Raw genomic sequence first — 19,194 nt, 5'->3', positions numbered from 1 at the left:
CAAAGTTTGAATAAAATGCAATTTCAATGTGGAATGTCAGCACTGAAAAATTTTATGAGTAATTTGTATGATTATATGTCTCCGGAGTAGAGTTATAATTAACCACTTATCCTAATATCCTTCATGCTTGCAAACTGCCCCCAAATGAATGGCTGAGCAGGCAGGAGGACTTCCCAGGAAGAGAAAAGGAGATAACTAACCTACAGGGACTTTTTAAGACTCTGAAGGACTTCAGCCCTTTATTAAAACTGCCATGGTCCCATCTCCGCTGGAGTCCCTCACTGCGTTGAGTGGTGTATGGACTGCCATGGTTCTTCGGGGTCAAGTTCCAGGCAAGAGCCTCCCTCAAGGTAAGTAACTGTGGATTATTTCACAATTTGATAATCACAACTCACTCTCAAGAATGCCAACACCCTTATACAAAAAGGGAAGCACATAGGTTGGCATCATGACTATAAATCATAACCACTGGAAATCATAACCTCTGGAAATCATAACCTCTGGAAAAGACTGTCTGGACTTGAATGCTGGCTCTGCCACTCACTCCATGACCTTGGAAAAGTTATTTAACTTTTCTATCCTTCAGTTTCCTCATATGTAAAATGAAGATAATAACCACTTCTGTCATGGACTGTTTTTAAGTATTAAACGGGATAGTACAAGTAAAGTGCTCAGAACAGTACGTGGCATGTTATATTTCCTCAATGAACTTCTGTGAAATAACCATACCACAGAGAGTGGTGACTAGCTTAAGGTGCAACAACCTAGATCAGTTGACAACTACCTGAGTAAACATAATATTTTCCCTCTAACTAGAAACAGTGACAAGATTTCCAGGACTGGTACTGTATTAGAAAAACCCAAGTTGGAGGCCATGTATTACTCTTCTCCCTGACAGCATATTAATATTCAAAGGGAACTGTTCTGTAACAATGTACCAAAGAAAATGCTACATGAGGTACCCGTTATCAGTATCTCTTTTGTGTCTCTAATGCATTTTAAATATAATTTCAGGTTCAATTTGTCTTTTCAGTTTGTTCACATAATCACATTGATTCACAAAACTAATGAATTCTTCAAATCCTATCTTATGAGAGAAATATAGAAATATTACCATGCACCCTTACCTAGATGTTAATTAATGTGTCCTTTCTTAAAAAAATATACGATTATGCATTTCTATTTCTTATACTGGATAATAATTAAAACCTTACTTGAGCTTCAGGGAAAAAAAACTTATCAATTGAATTATATTAAAACTTAAAATTCTGCTGGTTTGCCAAGTTTTTAACATTATATTGTATCTATTTCATTAACTGTAGATGTTTTTGCCTGACTGTGGAATATAGCTTTTTAAAACAACAATATCACAGTTGTGCAAAACATAAAATCCATATCTGTTTCAACAATAAGTTAACCACAAAAATTCATATTGACAAAGAAAAATGACATTTGAAGAAAATTCTACTACTACTTGGCTGAGAGGGCACTGAACAAGGTCCAGCCCACAGCGTCTGACAGCGCACTGGCACTGGACACGGATGAAGTCGCACAAGTAACGGCATGAGCAAATAGGGGCTCTCCACGGCATCGGGGAGCGCCCGGCGCCATCACATCACCGTGACCCTCTCTGGTGAGAGGTGAGGGACTGCTCCCCCAATCCCTTCTTCTACAACTTGGCTCTTTTCCCAGCCTTTTTTAATTCTCTTTAGCTTTTGGCTTATGCATGGAAGAAGTAAAATGCTCTTACCCACAATGACAATTGAAGGCAAAACAAGAGCAAGAACAAAGTTTGGCGGTGTGTAAAACCTGTAGTACTCTTCTTCGAAAGCTCGTTTCCACCCATAAATTAAAACGTGGAATGTGCTGATGAGCAGAGCGACGTAGCCAAGTGTAGACTTCAGGCAGGGGAGGAAGAAAAAGAAATAAAGAATAAGAAACACATTATTCAAACTCAAAAATATGCCTACCCAGCTATACCATGTTTATTTTTTGATAAAACTATTTTATCTTAAATCAGGCGTTCCCAAACTACGGCCCGCGGGCCACAATGCGGCACCCTGAGGCCATTTATCCGGCCCCCACTGCACTTCTGGAAGGGGCACCTCTTTCATTGGTGGTCAGTGAGAGGACCACTGTATTTGGCAGCCCTCCAATGGTCTGAGGGACAGTGAACTGGCCCCCTGTGTAAAAAGTTTGGAGACCCCTGTGGGCTACTGTTTTGTTCTCTACCAAACTAAACAATTCAGGCCTGACCTGTGGTGGCACAGTGGATAAAGCGTCGACCTGGAAATGGTGAGGTCGCCGGTTCGAAACCCTGGGCTTGCCTGGTCAAGGCACATATGGGAGTTGATGCTTCCTGCTCCTCCCCCCTTCTCTCTCTCTCTCTCGGTCTTTCTCTCTCTCTGTCTCTCTCCCTCTCTCTCTCCTTTCTAAAATAATAAAAACAAACAAAAAAAACTCAGCCCTCTCCCCATCATTGCCAAGTGATTACCCTGCCTTGGGGTAGTCGTGATGTCCATGGCGGAGTTGGCACAGAACAAACTAAACAATTCAAAATTTTCATGTGTATTTCTATCATGCTTTATTTTACACAAATAAGGCCACATTGCATATAATTTAACATCCTAGTTAGTTCCTTTGCTATATGAAGAGCTATTTCCTCATGTCATTATGAAAACATGACTTTGGCTCTGGCTGGTTGGCTCATTGGTTGAGCGTCAGCCTGGCGTGCGAAAGTCCCAGGTTCGATTCCTGGCCAAAGCACACAGGAGAGGCGCCCATCTGCTTCTCCACCCCTCCTCTTCTCCTTCCTCTCTGTCTCTCTCTTCCCCTCCCACAGCCGAGGCTCCATTGGAGCAAAAGATGGCCTGGGCGCTGGGGATGGCTCCTTGGCCTCTGCCCCAGGCGCTAGAGTGGCTCTGGTCGCAAAAGAGCGACGCCCCGGAGGGGCAGAGCATCGCCCCCTGGTGGGCATGCCGGGTGGATCACGGTCAGGCGCATGTGGGAGTCTGTCTGACTGCCTCCCCGTTTCCAGCTTCGGAAAAATACAAAACAAAACAAAAAAAACAAAAAAAAGAAAAAGAAAACATGACTTTAATGCTGTATAACAGTCCATTGAATGGATGTGCTATAATTTATTTAACCATTTCTTTTGTTGCTCATTCACTGTTTCCAACTTTTTAACTATAGAAATGTCACTTTAAACCCTTTTCCATATTTTGGCTTATATCTTTAGAACTGATTTCTTATAGTGGGATTGCTAGTCAAACACCTGGTTTTACCTTAAGGGTGTTGATAACTGCTAAACTTCTTTATAAAGGTTACCCACATTCCTGCCAGTTGTGTGTATTAGAAAAAAATGAGTGTGTTTATATCTGTATACATACATAATATATACATATATATAATAAAATTAAGTGCTGAAGAGCATTCTCATGGGGTATACACACATCTGTATTAATTGAAAGTAAATATGAAAAATTTCATATATTAATATGTAATATAAATAGCATTGCAAACATGTGGCTTTACTGACCTTATTAAATGAGATTATTTTAGTTAACCAGGAGACAGGTTCAAATCTAAAAGGTCAGCATTCTTGGCTCCCTGAATTATTATGTTCACTTGCTTACTTTGAGAAATAGTCTGTTACATAAACGTGATTTTACATCCGTAGAATGCTGTAACATCTAACTTTACTGGGAAAGGATCAAAACTCTAGCAGAAAATTGTTCTGTTTGTAACTACTCGATTAAATTTATAATGATAATTTGCACTCATCCAGCACCTTTAGTTGGAAAAGTATTCATTTTCTTTCTTTCAAAAAAAAAAAAAAAGAATTTAGACAAGGGATATGCCCTTAATTTGAATGAGATTTTTCTTTTTTATTAAAAAAAAGAAAGCTTAAGCAAATAGGCAAAACCCCCCAAATTTAGTGAACCACCAAGTGGATCATCAACATTATAGTGCTGTAACCACCTGAATACGGCCAATACTGATTTTATGAAAATATAGGTGGGGGTCTATGTTTGAGTTATATATACTGCTCACAAAAGTGAGGGGTATTTTATCACTTCATATGAAGAAGCAATAAAATATCCCCTCATTTTTGTGAGCAGTATATTTTTAAATATGCAAATTAATTAGATAACAATAAATGGACGTGGATATTCGATTTATTAAAGAATAATGGTGTTCTGAAACTCCTTTGAAGATACCATAAACATACGTATATAACTTACATGATAAATGCCTACAAACAAGTTCGTAAGGCTGGTTGCTTGTGCTAATTCATCAACCTAGTTATCCGGTTTGCCACTACTTGTGTTTGTGTGTACACATGCATTTCTTTACAAATATTAGACTGACCTTCTTTGCACTTGAATTCAAATTAGTGAGATTTTTCTGGACATATCAAGATAATTCAAAATATAAAATAATTCTGCATTCCTTTGGTTCATAATACACTGACTTTTGGCATTAAACTTGTCCTAAGCTCACACATCCCCAACTTCATTTTTTTTTTCCACAATAACTTTTATCTGTAGCAAAGCAGGCAATGCTATTCAGTAGACTCCTGTACTGGTCTTTCAGTCACTAAACCAGCATGGTCTTTCGGTAGCCTCCAACAGTATGTGTTCTCCAAGCTTATAATGCAGAAATGCAGCCCCCAAAGGCACTCTGGTTATAAGATGCATTTTTTTTTTTTTTTGTATTTTTCTGAAGCTGGAAATGGGGAGAGACAGTCAGACAGACTCCCGCATGCGCCCGACCAGGATCCACCCGGCACACCCAACAGGGGCGACGCTCTGCCCACCAGGGGGCGATGCTCTGCCCCTCCGGGGCGTCGCTCTGCCACCACCAGAGCCACTCTAGCGCCTGGGGCAGAGGCCAAGGAGCCACCCAGCGCCTGGGCCATCTTTACTCCAATGGAGCCTTGGCTGCGGGAGGGGAAGAGAGAGACAGAGAGGAAGGAGGGGGGTGGTGGTGGAGAAGCAAATGGGCGCTTCTCCTGTGTGCCCTGGCTGGGAATCGAACCCGGGTCCCCCGCACGCCAGGCCGACGCTCTACCGCTGAGCCAACTGGCCAGGGCAAGACGCATTTTTTTAATTCTTTTATTTACAAGCCCTTGTGTCGAGGGCTGACTTTCAACAGATCGCAGCGAGGGAGCTGCTCTGCTACGTACAAAACCCCGACCCAGAAGCAGGTCGGCAATGGTTTAGCACCAGGTTCCCCAGGAACGTGGAACGTGCGTTGCGTGACGGGCGAGGGGGCGGCCCCCTTTCCGTATAAGACGCATTTTTAAAATTTAAGTATGCGTAACACTTAAATTGTATGCAGCTTATTCTCCCATCAAACAAAACCTCACATACCTGAATAAAACTGAATTCCCTCCAGTTTAAAGCATTGTTCACTGAAGGGATGGATGTGACTGCCAGGAGAGAGAGTAAGCCCAGGCTCATTATGCCAAAGGAGATATACATTTCAATTCTCCAGACCTCCTCCTCATTCCAAGAGTTTTCAATGTTTGCATGAACCTAATAAGAGAGCAAATTTGATTTCCTTTATTTGGTAGGACATTAACTGACTCAGCACAGAGTTCATTCTTGGCATAAAAAAAGTCACATATGGACATATTTAAGTTGTATTAATTCAAGTTAACAAACTATTACGGAGAGCCTATTACTGGATGGTACTGTTCTAGGCGTGAAATAAAGAGAATGCAGAGTTAAACACAAAGGGAACCCAGATGTTCTCCTTCCCTTCATCCATGTGAGAAGAGTGGGCAAACCCGCCATCACATTCGTAAAGCATCATGGTTACAAGGGCTCTGGCATCCTAAGACCACGAAATGCCTAGTGGTTGGTTCTAGGGTGACATGAAGTATTGGCAGTTAGACTTAGTTTTGAGGTAGTTTTACAGGCTGGCTTAAACTTGCTTGAATATTTTGGGTACATTCTGGAGTTAGTTCAACTTAAAATCCAGGAAGGGAATTTCTAAACTACTTCTGTGTGTTCTTTTCTGACGTCAAGAATATTTATATATTGATTTACGTCTTTCTTCTCACCTTCCTTTCCACAGGAAGCAGAGATTTCCCTGAGGATAATGCCCTACTGAATGCAAATATTGATCCACTTGAATTGCCTCATTGTTTAATATACTTTTCCAACTGTCCATCTGCCTCATTCCTATACAGCACTTTCCCAAATGTCTCCCCTTCCATTAATAATGTATATTTAATCAAGTCAAGTCAGGCTTGATTAACTCTGAATGTGTGGTATTCTGCATAGGGACTACTTTTAGCATAGTCTATTTACATGCAAATAATAGCAGAGTATAAGTCAAGGATTTGGACTCCTTGGGCTAAGCTTTGATTTAAGTAAGTATCAGGGAGAACAGACTCTAATTTAATGCCAACTTAATATTGTCCAGTTCCAGTTAACCAAACATACTTGAAATTAAAACAAAGAAAAGCTATATCTTAGCCCTTAGGTCCAGAGAGGTCCTCTGTGGATAAAAGCTCTTATCATCTTGTCTGATGTCTGTACAACACAGAACAGCATACCTTGGTATACCCCGAGGTTACAGCTTGGGTCTACCTGCCCACCTACTTCATTCCACAAATATGCTTTCAGACTGTCCACTATGGGCCAGGCACGGTTCTAGGCACGAGGCATATATCAGTGAACAAAATGGACAGATCCCTCCTCTCATAAACTTACTGAGGAAAGAATAAAGATAGGAAATACATAAAATGGAGTCCTTTTAAGCAAGCTGCTACAATTATTAATATATATTATGAAGGCTGAGGTATGAGGAAACACTCCGTTCTTGTTCTAACTAGCCTGGAAAGTTAAACTTTCTTTAACTTTCCAGAGTATTAATGCCTACATATACTGTACATCTGGACCTCCAGGAAACCCTCTAATTACTCCCTGAAGGACTCATGTATACATCCACCTGACATCCATTATTCAGACCATTGGGACCTGACCGAACCTCCTGTTGTCCATCTTCTTGAACACCTGACCTCCATCATCCTGACTGCCTGACATCTAACTGTTAACTGTCCTGGACCTATGCCCAGGCTAAGAATGCAGGACTGATCATTTTTCAAGAATACACTTTTTAATTAAGACTTCTTAACTTTTCTTTCTTCTTTGCGTTTTTGCCTAGCTGCATTACAAGTTGGCACACTCCAAGAGCCTTGTATAAATCTTTATCATTTATTTCTAGCAAAGCCTCCAGGTTCCTTGAGTTTGTTTAGTAGTACATTTTGATGAGAGAAGGCAGACAACAGTAAGTATAATAAACAAAGAAAATACAAAGGGTGTTAGAGGTGGTAAATTGTTATTGACAGGAGAGAAAGTGGAGCAGAGGGAGAAGGACTGAGAGTACCAGGGTTGAGTCAGAAGCTGGTAGCAGAATTTATAGTGTCCAATGTCAGCCTCATTGAGGAGGTGAGATCTAAGCGAATGACTTGAAGGAGGGAGGAAGCTGGGAGAGCAGACATCAAAGCCTCGGTATTCAGTTAAGAGAAATAGTATTTTTAGGGAAAGACCAGCTTAGAAAACATTGATGTATTAATTAAAAAAAAAAATTATTTTACAGTGTCATTTTTGAAACACATGTAAGTACTAAATGCCAGATACTTGGACCAGGATGCCTTGGTTCCCTATAAAAGGAAAAGCTTTTACACATTTGTTCTGGTGCAGTGTCCTCAGCTTTCACTGAGAAATGTTACATCAAAGGCTTCAATGACATCCTTTATGGAACATTCGCTGAATGGGAGTTACGGAGGAAATCCTAGTCGACTCCATCATTACGCTCCTCCCATGAGGTTCTCCTTGGGATGTTCTTGAGACAAGGGCTAGAAAAGCTTCACTCAAGGAACTAGGATCTTTCTTGCATTTTGGTAACAAAAACCTTGTAAGTGCACATCTCCTGTTTGGCCTTTTGTTTTCACTGGTCCTGATTTGATTGTATACATTTAATAAGAATTGCTTTAACATTTCATGGAACATAACCAATTACAAAACACTCAACTAATGAGCTTGTCAGTACTGAAAGCAATCATTGCAGTAATAACTTAAAAAAAAGAAAAAACCCAATTCTTTATTTCTCTGCTTCTATTCTGCAAAGAAAGGAATGGTTGCAGCTCTCCCCCTAAATGATTTTGCATTAGCCGCATAATTGTTATGCAGAAAGATTGTTTAAAAACAATACTTTCCCTGCCCCATATATACCAAGGTATGCAAAGTTGTACCCTGTTTTTAATCTTATGTTTTACAAATTATATTAAGCATTAGATAAGTAACAGACATGCTCCATACCTGCTGATAAGCCATGTTGAGAAACAAATATCTCTCTGACCTTCTCATTGGTAAGCAGAGGCTGTAGGCAACATGGACCGAAGCGAAGAAAAAGCTTAGTAATCCAAGCTGCTTTCTGCACTGTAGCCAGGTCTCCAACCAAGGTGGAAACCTCCTGTACTTAGTGCCGTAATAAAGTTGATAAGCAGCTGCCAGAAGACCTGCCAGGTACACCAGGGACAGCAAAGTAATGGCAACTATGGGCAAGGTTTTATTCACAATCTCAATAGGAATCTTGTAGAAGTCACTCTGCTGGTTTCTAGCATATGGATGTATCACATCTCTGACAAAGGAATAAAGAAAGAAAAATGTGGCCAGGCTTATGGCTACCACCACTGGCCCTCTCCAGAGAGTAAACAGTCGCAGAGGTAAATTTTCAATCTCTCTGGCTGATGATAATGATCCCAAGTCAACGGGCGTAAAATTCAACTGCCGGGCAAGTTCAATAACCTGTTGTCGAGCTGGAATATTGTTGCTGCAAATATAAACCTTCAGGAAAAACAAAAGACACACCATTACTATTGTTGCTTTTGAAAATGGGAATAATCCTACGCTCCACTTAATCTCTGGAACATCACTTGTGATGACCCTGAGTGATGCAAGACGTTAAGGAGAGAAAAGTTATTAATTTTGTATTTATCAATAGATTAAAATAGCATCGTTAAAAACAACAAAGTCCCTACTACCTGAGATGACATGGAAATAAAATGCAGAAAAATCAAGCTAGAACCAGAGATCAGGAAGTCCTCGGGGAAAGGAAGGCAGGAGAAAAGAAAGGTTTCTAGACCTCATGGTTCAGTGGCACTGGTGATTTAAGGCCTTCCTGTCAGTGGGGGCTGGGTGGAGTTTGGGCTGCGGGTCGTGTCCCTCACCTCTAGCTCTCCCCCACCCCACAGGGAGTAGGGTGAGGCTGGCTGGCTGTCTAAGCTTTCCTGGGTAATATTTAGTTGTAGGACTAACTGATTCCGTCTAGTAGAGTGATTGTAAGCACTGCCCTTTACAGATATTCTTAAAGAGAGAAGTTGGGCATGGATTCTGGACTGAATTTGCAATGAAAGCCTCTAAAATTATATCATTTTGCTGCTGTATTACTTATAACATTTAATTTTGGGGCTTAGAAACCAATTCGCCAAATACCTCTGAAAAACATGGATTATCTCAAGGATATTATTTCATTGGTCAGAATATGGGATTCTTTCATCTTTAAACGATGATAATCTACCTGGAGAGGGGGAAATGGTATTATAAGGCTTAGCTAGTTTAAAAAAGTAAATCAACTGCCTTTTTCTAACAAACACTAAGGTGTTAGCTCTATAGGAACAGTGATGACATAATGGGTGAGGGTGACCACGGGCTTTCAAACTATCAAAACCTCTTAGATATACTACTGTGGATGAGAGTTCAACAAATTTTTGTTGAACACTAAGTCCATTGCTAGAGCGAGCCACTATTATTTAAGGATAGGTCATTTCACTTAGGGCTAGAAAAATACTGCTATTATGTCTCTGAGTAATGTTTGGGAAAAACAAATTCCTAAATCTATCTAACCCTGAAGATTTTTAGATAAGGGTTCTGGAACAGACCATATTGAAACATTTGCATGCTAAACCTTTTTACATTATGCTGACAATATAAAGCTCTTTGGATTTGTGTGTGTGTGTGTGTGTGTGTGTATGTGTGTGTGTGTGTGTGTGTGACAGAGACAGAGAGAGGGACAGAGAGAGGGACAGATAGGGACAGACAGACAGGAGGGGAGAGAGATGAGAAGCATTAATTGTTCCTTGCGGCTCCTTAGTTGTTCTTTTATTGCTTTCCATATGTGCCTTGATGGGGGGCGGCTACAGCAGAGCAAGTGACCCCTTGCTCAAGCCAGTGACCTTGAGCTCAAGCCAGTGACCTTGAGCTTCAAGCCAGCAACCTTTAGGCTCAAGTGAGCCCATGTTCAAGCCGGATGAGCCCACGCTCAAGCTGGTGACTTCAGCAGGCGTCCCCAAACTACGGCCCGCTGGCCACATGCGGCCCCCTGAGGCCATTTATCCGCCCCCCCACCTCGCTTTCGGAAGGGGCACCTCTTTCATTGGTGGTCAGTGAGAGGAGCACTGTATGTGGTGGCCCTCCAATGGTCTGAGGGACAGTGAACTGGCCCCCCATGTAAAAAGTTTGGGACCCCTGCTTCAGAGTTTCGAACCTGGGTACTCCATGTCCCAGTCCAAAGTTCTATGCACTGCCTGATCAGGCAAAGCCCTTTGGATTATTAATTTGACCTAATATTAGGCAAATAAGTGACAAAGTCTGTATTATTATACAAACGTTCATGAATCTCTAAAATGGAGTGGGCAACAATACCTATAAAATAAAGAAATAAGGAAAAGCATTCTAAATTAATGTATTATAGTTGTGACAATAGTGAAGTAAACTTTTTTATTCATTGGAAAAAACCCTATAAATTATGATATTTTATAATAAACTTAAAAGTATAAACCAAACATTCATAAATAGGACATGAGGACTATGAAATACAAATGAAAGTATTTTTGTAGTTCACTTTGAGTAAATCGTTCCACAAAATTTTTTGTTGTTAAAGAATTAAAATGATCAGAAACATTGGCAAAGGATTAAATTCAAGTTTATCCCTAATTTAATCTACTGCTAAACTTTGGTGGATATGCAAATGGAAAAAAGAATTCAGAAATAGCCTCTAGGAAAGTTGGAAAACATATACTCTTTTACTAGCCTTCTAAATTAAAGGCCTGAAAGAGAATGGTTCTAGTGACTGATATGCAGCATACAGTGATACTATACTTGAATTTATTTATTTATTTATTTATTTTTGTATTTTTCTGAAGCTGGAAATGGGGAGACAGTCAGACTCCCGCATGCGCCCGACCGTGATCCACTTGGCATGCCCACCAGGGGGCGATGCTCTGCCCACCAGGGGGCGTCGCTCTGTCTCTACCAGAGCCACTCTGGCCCCTGGGGCAGAGGCCAAGGAGCCATCCCCAGCGCCTGGGCCATCTTTATGCTCCAATGGAGCCTCAGCTGTGGGAGGGGAAGAGAGAGACAGAGAGGAAGGAGAGGGGGAGGGGTGGAGAAGCAGATGGGCGCCTCTCCTGTGTGCCCTGGCCGGGAATCGAACCCGGGACTTGCGCATGCCAGGCCGACGCTCTACCACTGAGCCAACCGGCCAGGGCGAATTTATTTTTTAAGATACCTAATCAACTGTCTTTATGGACAAAAATAATAAAATAATGCTATCATCATGGTTAATTATAATGCATAACCACACATTTAAGAGATTTTTAAGGTACACTATTTTAGGTTTACTAATAAACACTCATTCCACAAAGGCATTGATGGAGTTCCCTGCCTGCTTTTATTTTCAAGTTAAACTTGACAGAACCCCTTGACCAAAAGAGAACTTAAGAAACCCAATCTGCCTCCATCTTCCCCATATGGAGTAAAATCTTCACTTTAACAACCTGTACTACTAAGTTCTATGAATAATCTACGTAAAAGAAAAAGGTATTTCTAAAGCATTCTCCTTGAGGATCACATTAAATTGTATTTCATACAGAGACAGAATACTGTCACCAAATAGCTGCAAGGAAAAAAGAGGGAAGAAAAAAGAGAAAGGAAAGAAGGTTGGGAGGGAAGGAGGGAAAGAAAGAGGTCATGTCTTCTGTTGTTTCTGTTTCTGAGGAAGCAAGGAGAGAGTCAATGCAATGTGTCTCATTAGTCAATGAATTTGCTGGTCCGAGTTATTTTCTCAGCTGTCCACATGGTTTTGAGAATGGAAATGTGCCCCTACAATGCCAGGACAGGAACTTTCAGGTGTTCTTACATAGTTTCAAAATGATAATCATTGAAGGGTGTCAGAATTTGGTTTTCAAATGTATGATATCTGTTTAACTACGTAACTACAAAATACAAGATAAACAAGAATAAAATTTTAAAAAACATACCTGCCGGCTGGCATCCTTAGGTCCTAGCTGAAGTGCCCACGCTGAAATAACATTAAATCCTTTGACAATCAGTGAATCTGGGAACAAGGAAGCCAGATACTCAGCATTGGATTCTGGGTATTGGTTTATCCTCATGTTATTGCTCACGTCAATCAGGATTTTCCCCACAAGCAGATGTCTCAGGTCCCACAAGGAAGTGTAATGTTCTCTATGTATAGCAATAAATATTATATTTGTTTTTGTCAGTGCATCTTCATGATGAGTGACATCTACCACATGAGGAAAAAATTCAGAAGCAAATTTAGGATTTCTGCTTCCTATGACCACATGATAGCCACATCTAATAAGTCGGATGGTCAGGGATTTGGCAAAATCCCCACTTCCAATTACACCCACAGTGACCTTCCTGGCGTCTTTGATACCATTTATGCCATTAGGCAAAAAAGTTTCACCAAGGCTCTTAGGGCTTCCCATCACAGAGATCGATTCCATGGTACAGACTCTTCCAAGATCACCAGGGATACCCTAGGGGATGGAAAATAAAATGTTTGTCAATTACCTCTTCCCAAACATTAATGCACTTCAGCATCATGATATATATGTTCCTGGCTTCTAGAGGTAAAACATTTCAGCAAGCTATAAAACCCAGAACACAGCCAGACCAAGTTAGCTAAAAAAGGGTCGTAAAACATAAAAATGAACCGACACAAAGTTGATGTACTACAGTGGGGCCTCTCGAATTTTAACGTGCTCATGAATTACCTGAGAATCCTGTTAAAACGTCGATTCTGATTCAGTAATTCTGGAGTGAGGCCCAAGATTCTGCTTTACTAGTAAGGTGAGCTGACTGGCTGGTCTGCAGACTCTTAGTTGAGTGGCAAGGCACTTAGGCACGAAAGGAAGAGATTGATGCTTCACCTAGAACTTGCTTGATTTGCTCAGTTTCTTGACAGATCAGAGGCAGCAAACCAGAGAAGCTGCTAGAGGTAGAAAGGACTATGATAGGACACGCTTGCACACAGGACCACAGAAGACAGAAAAACCATAAAAAACCCAACTATTTAAATCCAACTGTCTGGAGTCATTTGGGGTAGAGTCTATAAACTATCCTACAAACCACAGTAGCTAGTGAGTGACTTTATTAAATGAGACTAAGATAAATCAGTACTAAAAATGAATGTTGGCACCTAAATAATATCTTAAGAAAAATAGGCATCAAAATGCCTGGCCGGTTGGCTCAGCGGTAGAGCGTCGGCCTAGCGTGCGGAGGACCCGGGTTCGATTCCCGGCCAGGGCACACAGGAGAAGCGCCCATTTGCTTCTCCACCCCTCCGCGGCGCTTTCCTCTCTGTCTCTCTCTTCCCCTCCCGCAGCCGAGGCTCCATTGGAACAAAGATGGCCCGGGCGCTGGGGATGGCTCTGTGGCCTCTGCCCCAGGCGCTAGAGTGGCTCTGGTCGCAATATGGCGACGCCCAGGATGGGCAGAGCATCGCCCCCTGGTGGGCAGAGCGTCGCCCCCTGGTGGGCGTGCCGGGTGGATCCCGGTCGGGCGCATGCGGGAGTCTGTCTGACTGTCTCTCCCTGTTTCCAGCTTCAGAAAAATGAAAAAAAAACAAAACAAAAAAAAAAAACAAAACAAAGAGTTAATTAAATATCATTGGCTTCTCTCATTCACTACAGCCTGTAACTTATCATTGAGAAAGATAGTTTCTCTGTGAAAAGGATGTTAGTAGTGTGTTCATGGTCTTAAATTGCACAATAATTATGAAATCTTTTTCTTCTTTTATTCCTTGGTGGAATAGAATATGGTGCAATTACTCTTTCTGAAAAAAACTGTCAACTTCTTCTTTATTTAAATGACTAACATTTGAAATGCTCATAATAACTTGTTCAAAAATACCAATCAGATTACCATGAATCAGTCACGAATGAGAATGAATGAAAAATACTCTTTTTTTCTTTCTCCATTGCACAATTTCTTTTATGCTAAAAACAGATGTGGATCACTTCAGAGGATTTAATGAATTTTACAGAAATAGGTGGAATGTTTCAAAAACATGGTTTTGAGTTTTTACTAAATAAAATGTGAAATAACTGGAGCCAGGAATATTCAATATTTTACCCTAGAAACAGATCACATTCAATGACTCCCAAATAACCCAGTAAATTAATCTTTAGAAAGACAGTATAATATTACCTAATATTCATTACAGCACATTCTTTGCCAGCTTTGTTTGTGCTTTATTTATTAACTGATTGGATTTCTACACTCACCCTGGGCACAGGTATGCTAATATTGTCATGCCCATTTTGAAGATGAAGAAATTGAGACACGCAGAGGATAATTTGTTCAAGGTCATGAGAGAGAAAGTTGGGGGAGCCAGGACTAGAATCCAGGCAGTTCAAGGCATGTATCATTTGGGCACATGTAAGGAATTTAAGAAAATGTTTTTCTTTGGGCATGGGGGGAACAGGGAAGAGTTGTGGTCATATTATTATACTCCTCTTCGATGGTCGTATCATTACTCCTCAGCATTACGTAGTGGTCTTCATGTCTAACTCAGATGCTGGGAAGAAGAAACTCACTATTTTTAATCTCTTACACATGCTTCTCTTCACATTTTTCAAGAGAGAAGGGATGGTAATTATCTGCTTCCCCTTGGAGTGATTCCAGGCATCCAGAAGGTTAGGAGGGTAGTAACAAAACCATCAACTTCCTCTTGGAGAAATTGTGGGCTACCTTGATTGTTCAGGAGCAGTTAAAAGAACCAGAAGTAATGTAATAAATGATCATTTCATTTGCCAATTCATAGTGAGCTGATCAACTGAATCCTAGTCATATATGTAATCTAAGGGTAAGAGGGTTACCAGACTCACACACAGGAACCCACGTCCTATACCACAGTCCTAACTCCTTCTGAATAGAGATTGTAGCATCTCGCAAAATGTAAGAATTGCAAAAATCTTTAAATCTAAGAAATTATGACGATCAAAGCCTTTTCAAACTAAAATCAAAACAAAAGTGAAACAATGTCAGTTATCTGCTCATTTTACAAAGCAAATTCAAATCCCTTCAGAAAATCAGGATATGAACAGGTAAAAATACATTAGGACATAATAATGTCACCTATGAGCCTCATTATACCATGTATTTTTATACATATTTATGGCAATTTCTTCTAACATGTTTGAGCCTTATTCACATTATATTTCTAGTGGCAAGTTCCAACTGAACCTTTTAATGGTGTGACTGTGACTGCAAATAAATGTTGGTCTAATAAATGAGACTCTTCTCTCTCTCCCTCCCTCTAAGAATTGATTTATTGATTTTAGAGGGAGGATAGAGAAAGGCAGGGGAAAGAATGGAAGCATCAACTCATAGTAGTTGCTTCTCACATGTACCTTGACCCGGGAAGCCCAAGATTTCAAACCAGCAAACTCAGCGTTCCAGGTCGACACTATATCCACTGAAACACCACGGGTCAGGCAATGAGACTCTTTTCATTATAGTTTTAAGGAATATAAAAGTAACTCCGAGAAAGAGAAAGATAATCTGCAAAGGATCTGAGAGATGGATTGTGTACTGTTGAAAGCATTTAACACTAAAATATGCTGGTGAGCTATTTAATAGTGCACATTTTCATATGTAATATTATCTTATTGAATTCTCAATGGCCGTGCAGTGCATATTACCCCCATCTTAAAGATGAGGAAACAGGGTGAGAGAATTTTAGTGATTTGCTGAAGTTTTTAGTGACCCAACTAGAATATAAATACGAGTCTTCCCACCTCTGCTCACTGTAAAACTGCAGAGCAAACATTTTTTGAGGCATCTTAAAATTGTTGAGATCTCATAATATCATCTGCAAATATACAGTGTGTCCATAAAGTCCTGGTGCACTTTTGACTGGTCACAGGAAAGCAACAAAAGACGATAGAAATGTGAAATCTGCACCAAATAAAAGGAAAAGCCTCCCAGTTTCTGTAGGATGATGTGGCAGCATGTGCGCATGCACAGATGATGACATAACACCGTGTATACAGCGGAGCAGCCCACGGCCATGCCAGTCGAGATGTGGACGGTACAGAGGAAAGTTCAGTGTGTTCTGTGGCTCGCTAAATTAGAATCCATGACCAAAGTGCAACGTGAATATCAGCGTGTTTATAATGAAGAGCCACCACATAGGAATAACATTACTCGGTGGGATAAGAAGTTGAAAGAAACCAGCAGTTTGGTAGAGAAACCCCGTTCTGGTAGGCCATCAGTCAGTGACGAGTCTGTAGAGGCTATATGGGATAGCTACCTAAGGAGCCCTAAAAAATCTGTGCATGAGCCCACATCGAACTGCACTGAATAGGTATAAAACTGGGAGAGTTTTCCTTTTATTTGGTGCAGATTTCACATTTCTTTCGTCTTTTGTTGCTTTCCTGTGACCAGTCAAAAGTGCACCATGATTTTACGGACACAGTGTATTCTCTAAAATCAGTACTAACTTTAAATAGTTACAACAAGAGTCTCAGCTGAGGACTGTTTTAGGTAAATCCAGAGCTAAAGGCTTAGGAATTTTAGCTACAAAACAGATAAAATGTTGAAATAATTCCAATTTTTGGATCAAAACCAACCAAAGAACTAGATGTATTAATACAAACAAAATGTGAATGGTGGCTGGGTCCCTTTTAAAGAACCCAGGCTAGCAACCTATTTGTCTTCTGGGGACTACACAGACCGCCCTCCTTTTAGAGGGAGGGAAGAAGAAAGGACCAAGGAGAGTCCTACAGAACTCACCCATACACAGACCTAAGACCCACTCATGGCCACAAGCTGTGGGGAACATTTGGTGCTGAGACTCTGGAGCAAAATCTCATCAATCAATTTCTAGTTTGCCAAGCTACCACTTGAATTAACAGCTTGGTTAATAGCTGAGCTAAAGCTAATGAACACTTGTGATATCCATAAAAATGAATAATGTTCATAGCTGAAGGAAGTTAGCCTAGCATTTACAAAAAGAATACTAAAAAACTTACATTGTGCCTGACCAGGCAGTGGCGCAGTGTATAGAGCATCGGACTGGGATGCGGAAGGACCCAGGTTCGAGACCCCTAGGTCGCCAGCTTGAGTACAGGCTCAACTGGTTTGAGCAAAAGCTCACCAGCTTGGACCCAAGGTCGCTGACTTGAGCAAGGGGTTACTCCGTCTGCTGAAAGCTCACAGTCAAGGCACATATGAGAAAGCAATCAATGAACAACTAAGGTGTTGCAACGAAAAACTGATGATTGATGCTTCTCATCTCTCTCTGTTCCTGTCTGTCTGTCTCTATCTATCCCTCTCTCTGACTCTCTGTAAAACAAAAACAAAAACAAAAAAAATTTTACATTGTATATTCCCATTGGCAAGAAATGATGCTACTGTAATCTCAAGACAGATCTAACCTGCTGTGACCCAGTATGAATTTCTTGAGACCACTGTGTATCTTGCACAGAGAGATAAAGGACAAAAGAAGCATGGTGCTTACCCTCAAGAAATTTACATTCTAGGTAAAAAGAGACAAGTTGTACCTAGAATAAAAACTCAGAAAAAAATCTCACCTCATCGTATAATTAAAAACTAGATTGTACAGTGTAGATACTCTAGAAAATCTGGGAATGCAAATAGCACGTGGTATTCTCTTACCTCAAGTCATTCATATATATAAAATTGTACTTACAAAATAATCTCTAAATTACATAATACCGCTTTCAGCCATGTTTATGACAGTACACTACAGGTTCACTGAAGCTTAAAACTGTAAGGACACAAAGTTAAATTTGGTTTTCTGCAACCTTACCTTAAAATTGCCAGGGCACTGGTTTCCAACCCCAATATAAAGTTATCACTGATCTACAGCAATTTTTTAAAAAGTGTATGGACACAACACAAACAACAGTTTGAATGAGATAGAAATGTTTAGCTGAAACCTATGTACTCTTATTGATTGATGTCATGCCATTAAATTTCATTTTTAAATAAAAATATGGGGAAAAGTATATGGAACCAAAACAAACAATCTGGCTTAAAAATGGGCAGAAGATCTTAATAGACATTTTCCTATTGTCTGTGAAGACACACAGATGGCCAACAGGCATAAGAGACATTGCTCAACATCACAATGAGATACCACTTCACACCCATCAGATGACTATTAGCAAAAACCCCAAAAATAACAAGTGTTGGCAAGGATATAGAGAAAAAGGAGCCCTTCTGCACTGTTGTGGGAATGTAAACTGGTATAGCCACTGTGGAGACAGTATGGAGGTTCTTCAAAAAGTTAAAAACAGAACTACCATAGGACCCAGTGATTCTACTCCCGGGTATTCATCTGAAGAAGCTAAAAACACTAGCTTGAAAAGAAATATGTACCCTATTTTCACTGTGGCATTATTTACAATAGCCAAGATTTGAAAACAACCTAAGTGTCCATCAATAAACAAATGAATTTATAGATACATATAAATATCTACAATATATAAATATATATGTGATAGAATATTACTCAACCATAAAAGAGAACAAAATCTTGCCATTTGCAACAACATAGATGGACCTAGAAGGTATTGTGCTAAGTGAAATACTGTATAATTTCACTGACATGGCAATGTAAAGAAATAAAACAGAAACAGATTCATACATACAGAGAACAAACTGGTGGTTGCCAGATGAAATGAGGGGTAGATGGAAAATACAGGTCAAGTGGGATTAAGGGGCACTTCCAGTTATAAAATAAGGAAGCCACAGAGATATAGCAAACAGCACAGAGTACATACTCAATAATATTGTATTAATAACTTTGTATGATGACAGAAGGTAAATAGATTTATCG

At 40.3% G+C, this 19,194-nt stretch overlaps 1 protein-coding gene across 5 annotated transcripts in view; it reads right to left on the bottom strand.

The window, feature by feature from the left end:
* Positions 1–236: 236 nt before the first annotated feature.
* Positions 237–19,194, bottom strand: part of STEAP2 (STEAP2 metalloreductase) — a 31,487-nt gene continuing 12,529 nt past the window's right edge. For 4 of the 5 annotated variants that reach the window (XM_066354104.1, XM_066354100.1, XM_066354099.1 and 1 more), the window contains 4 exons: positions 12,338–12,862; positions 8,337–8,864; positions 5,376–5,540; positions 237–1,898 (listed from right to left, as the gene is read on the bottom strand). In XM_066354104.1, coding sequence (XP_066210201.1) covers positions 1,611–1,898; positions 5,376–5,540; positions 8,337–8,864; positions 12,338–12,829 — 1,473 coding nt within the window. In that variant the 5' untranslated portion in view covers positions 12,830–12,862 and the 3' untranslated portion in view covers positions 237–1,610. Of the gene's footprint in view, positions 1,899–5,375; positions 5,541–8,336; positions 8,865–12,337; positions 12,863–13,099; positions 13,150–19,194 lie in introns of those variants that run through there. The other variant, XM_066354103.1, reaches the window with a different exon arrangement.

The sequence above is a fragment of the Saccopteryx leptura genome, chromosome 12, assembly GCF_036850995.1.
Source record: "Saccopteryx leptura isolate mSacLep1 chromosome 12, mSacLep1_pri_phased_curated, whole genome shotgun sequence".
In the NCBI taxonomy this organism is placed as follows: domain Eukaryota; kingdom Metazoa; phylum Chordata; class Mammalia; order Chiroptera; family Emballonuridae; genus Saccopteryx; species Saccopteryx leptura.
Note: the sequence above shows the minus strand (reverse complement) of the source record. Positions and strands in the feature narration are given on the sequence as shown.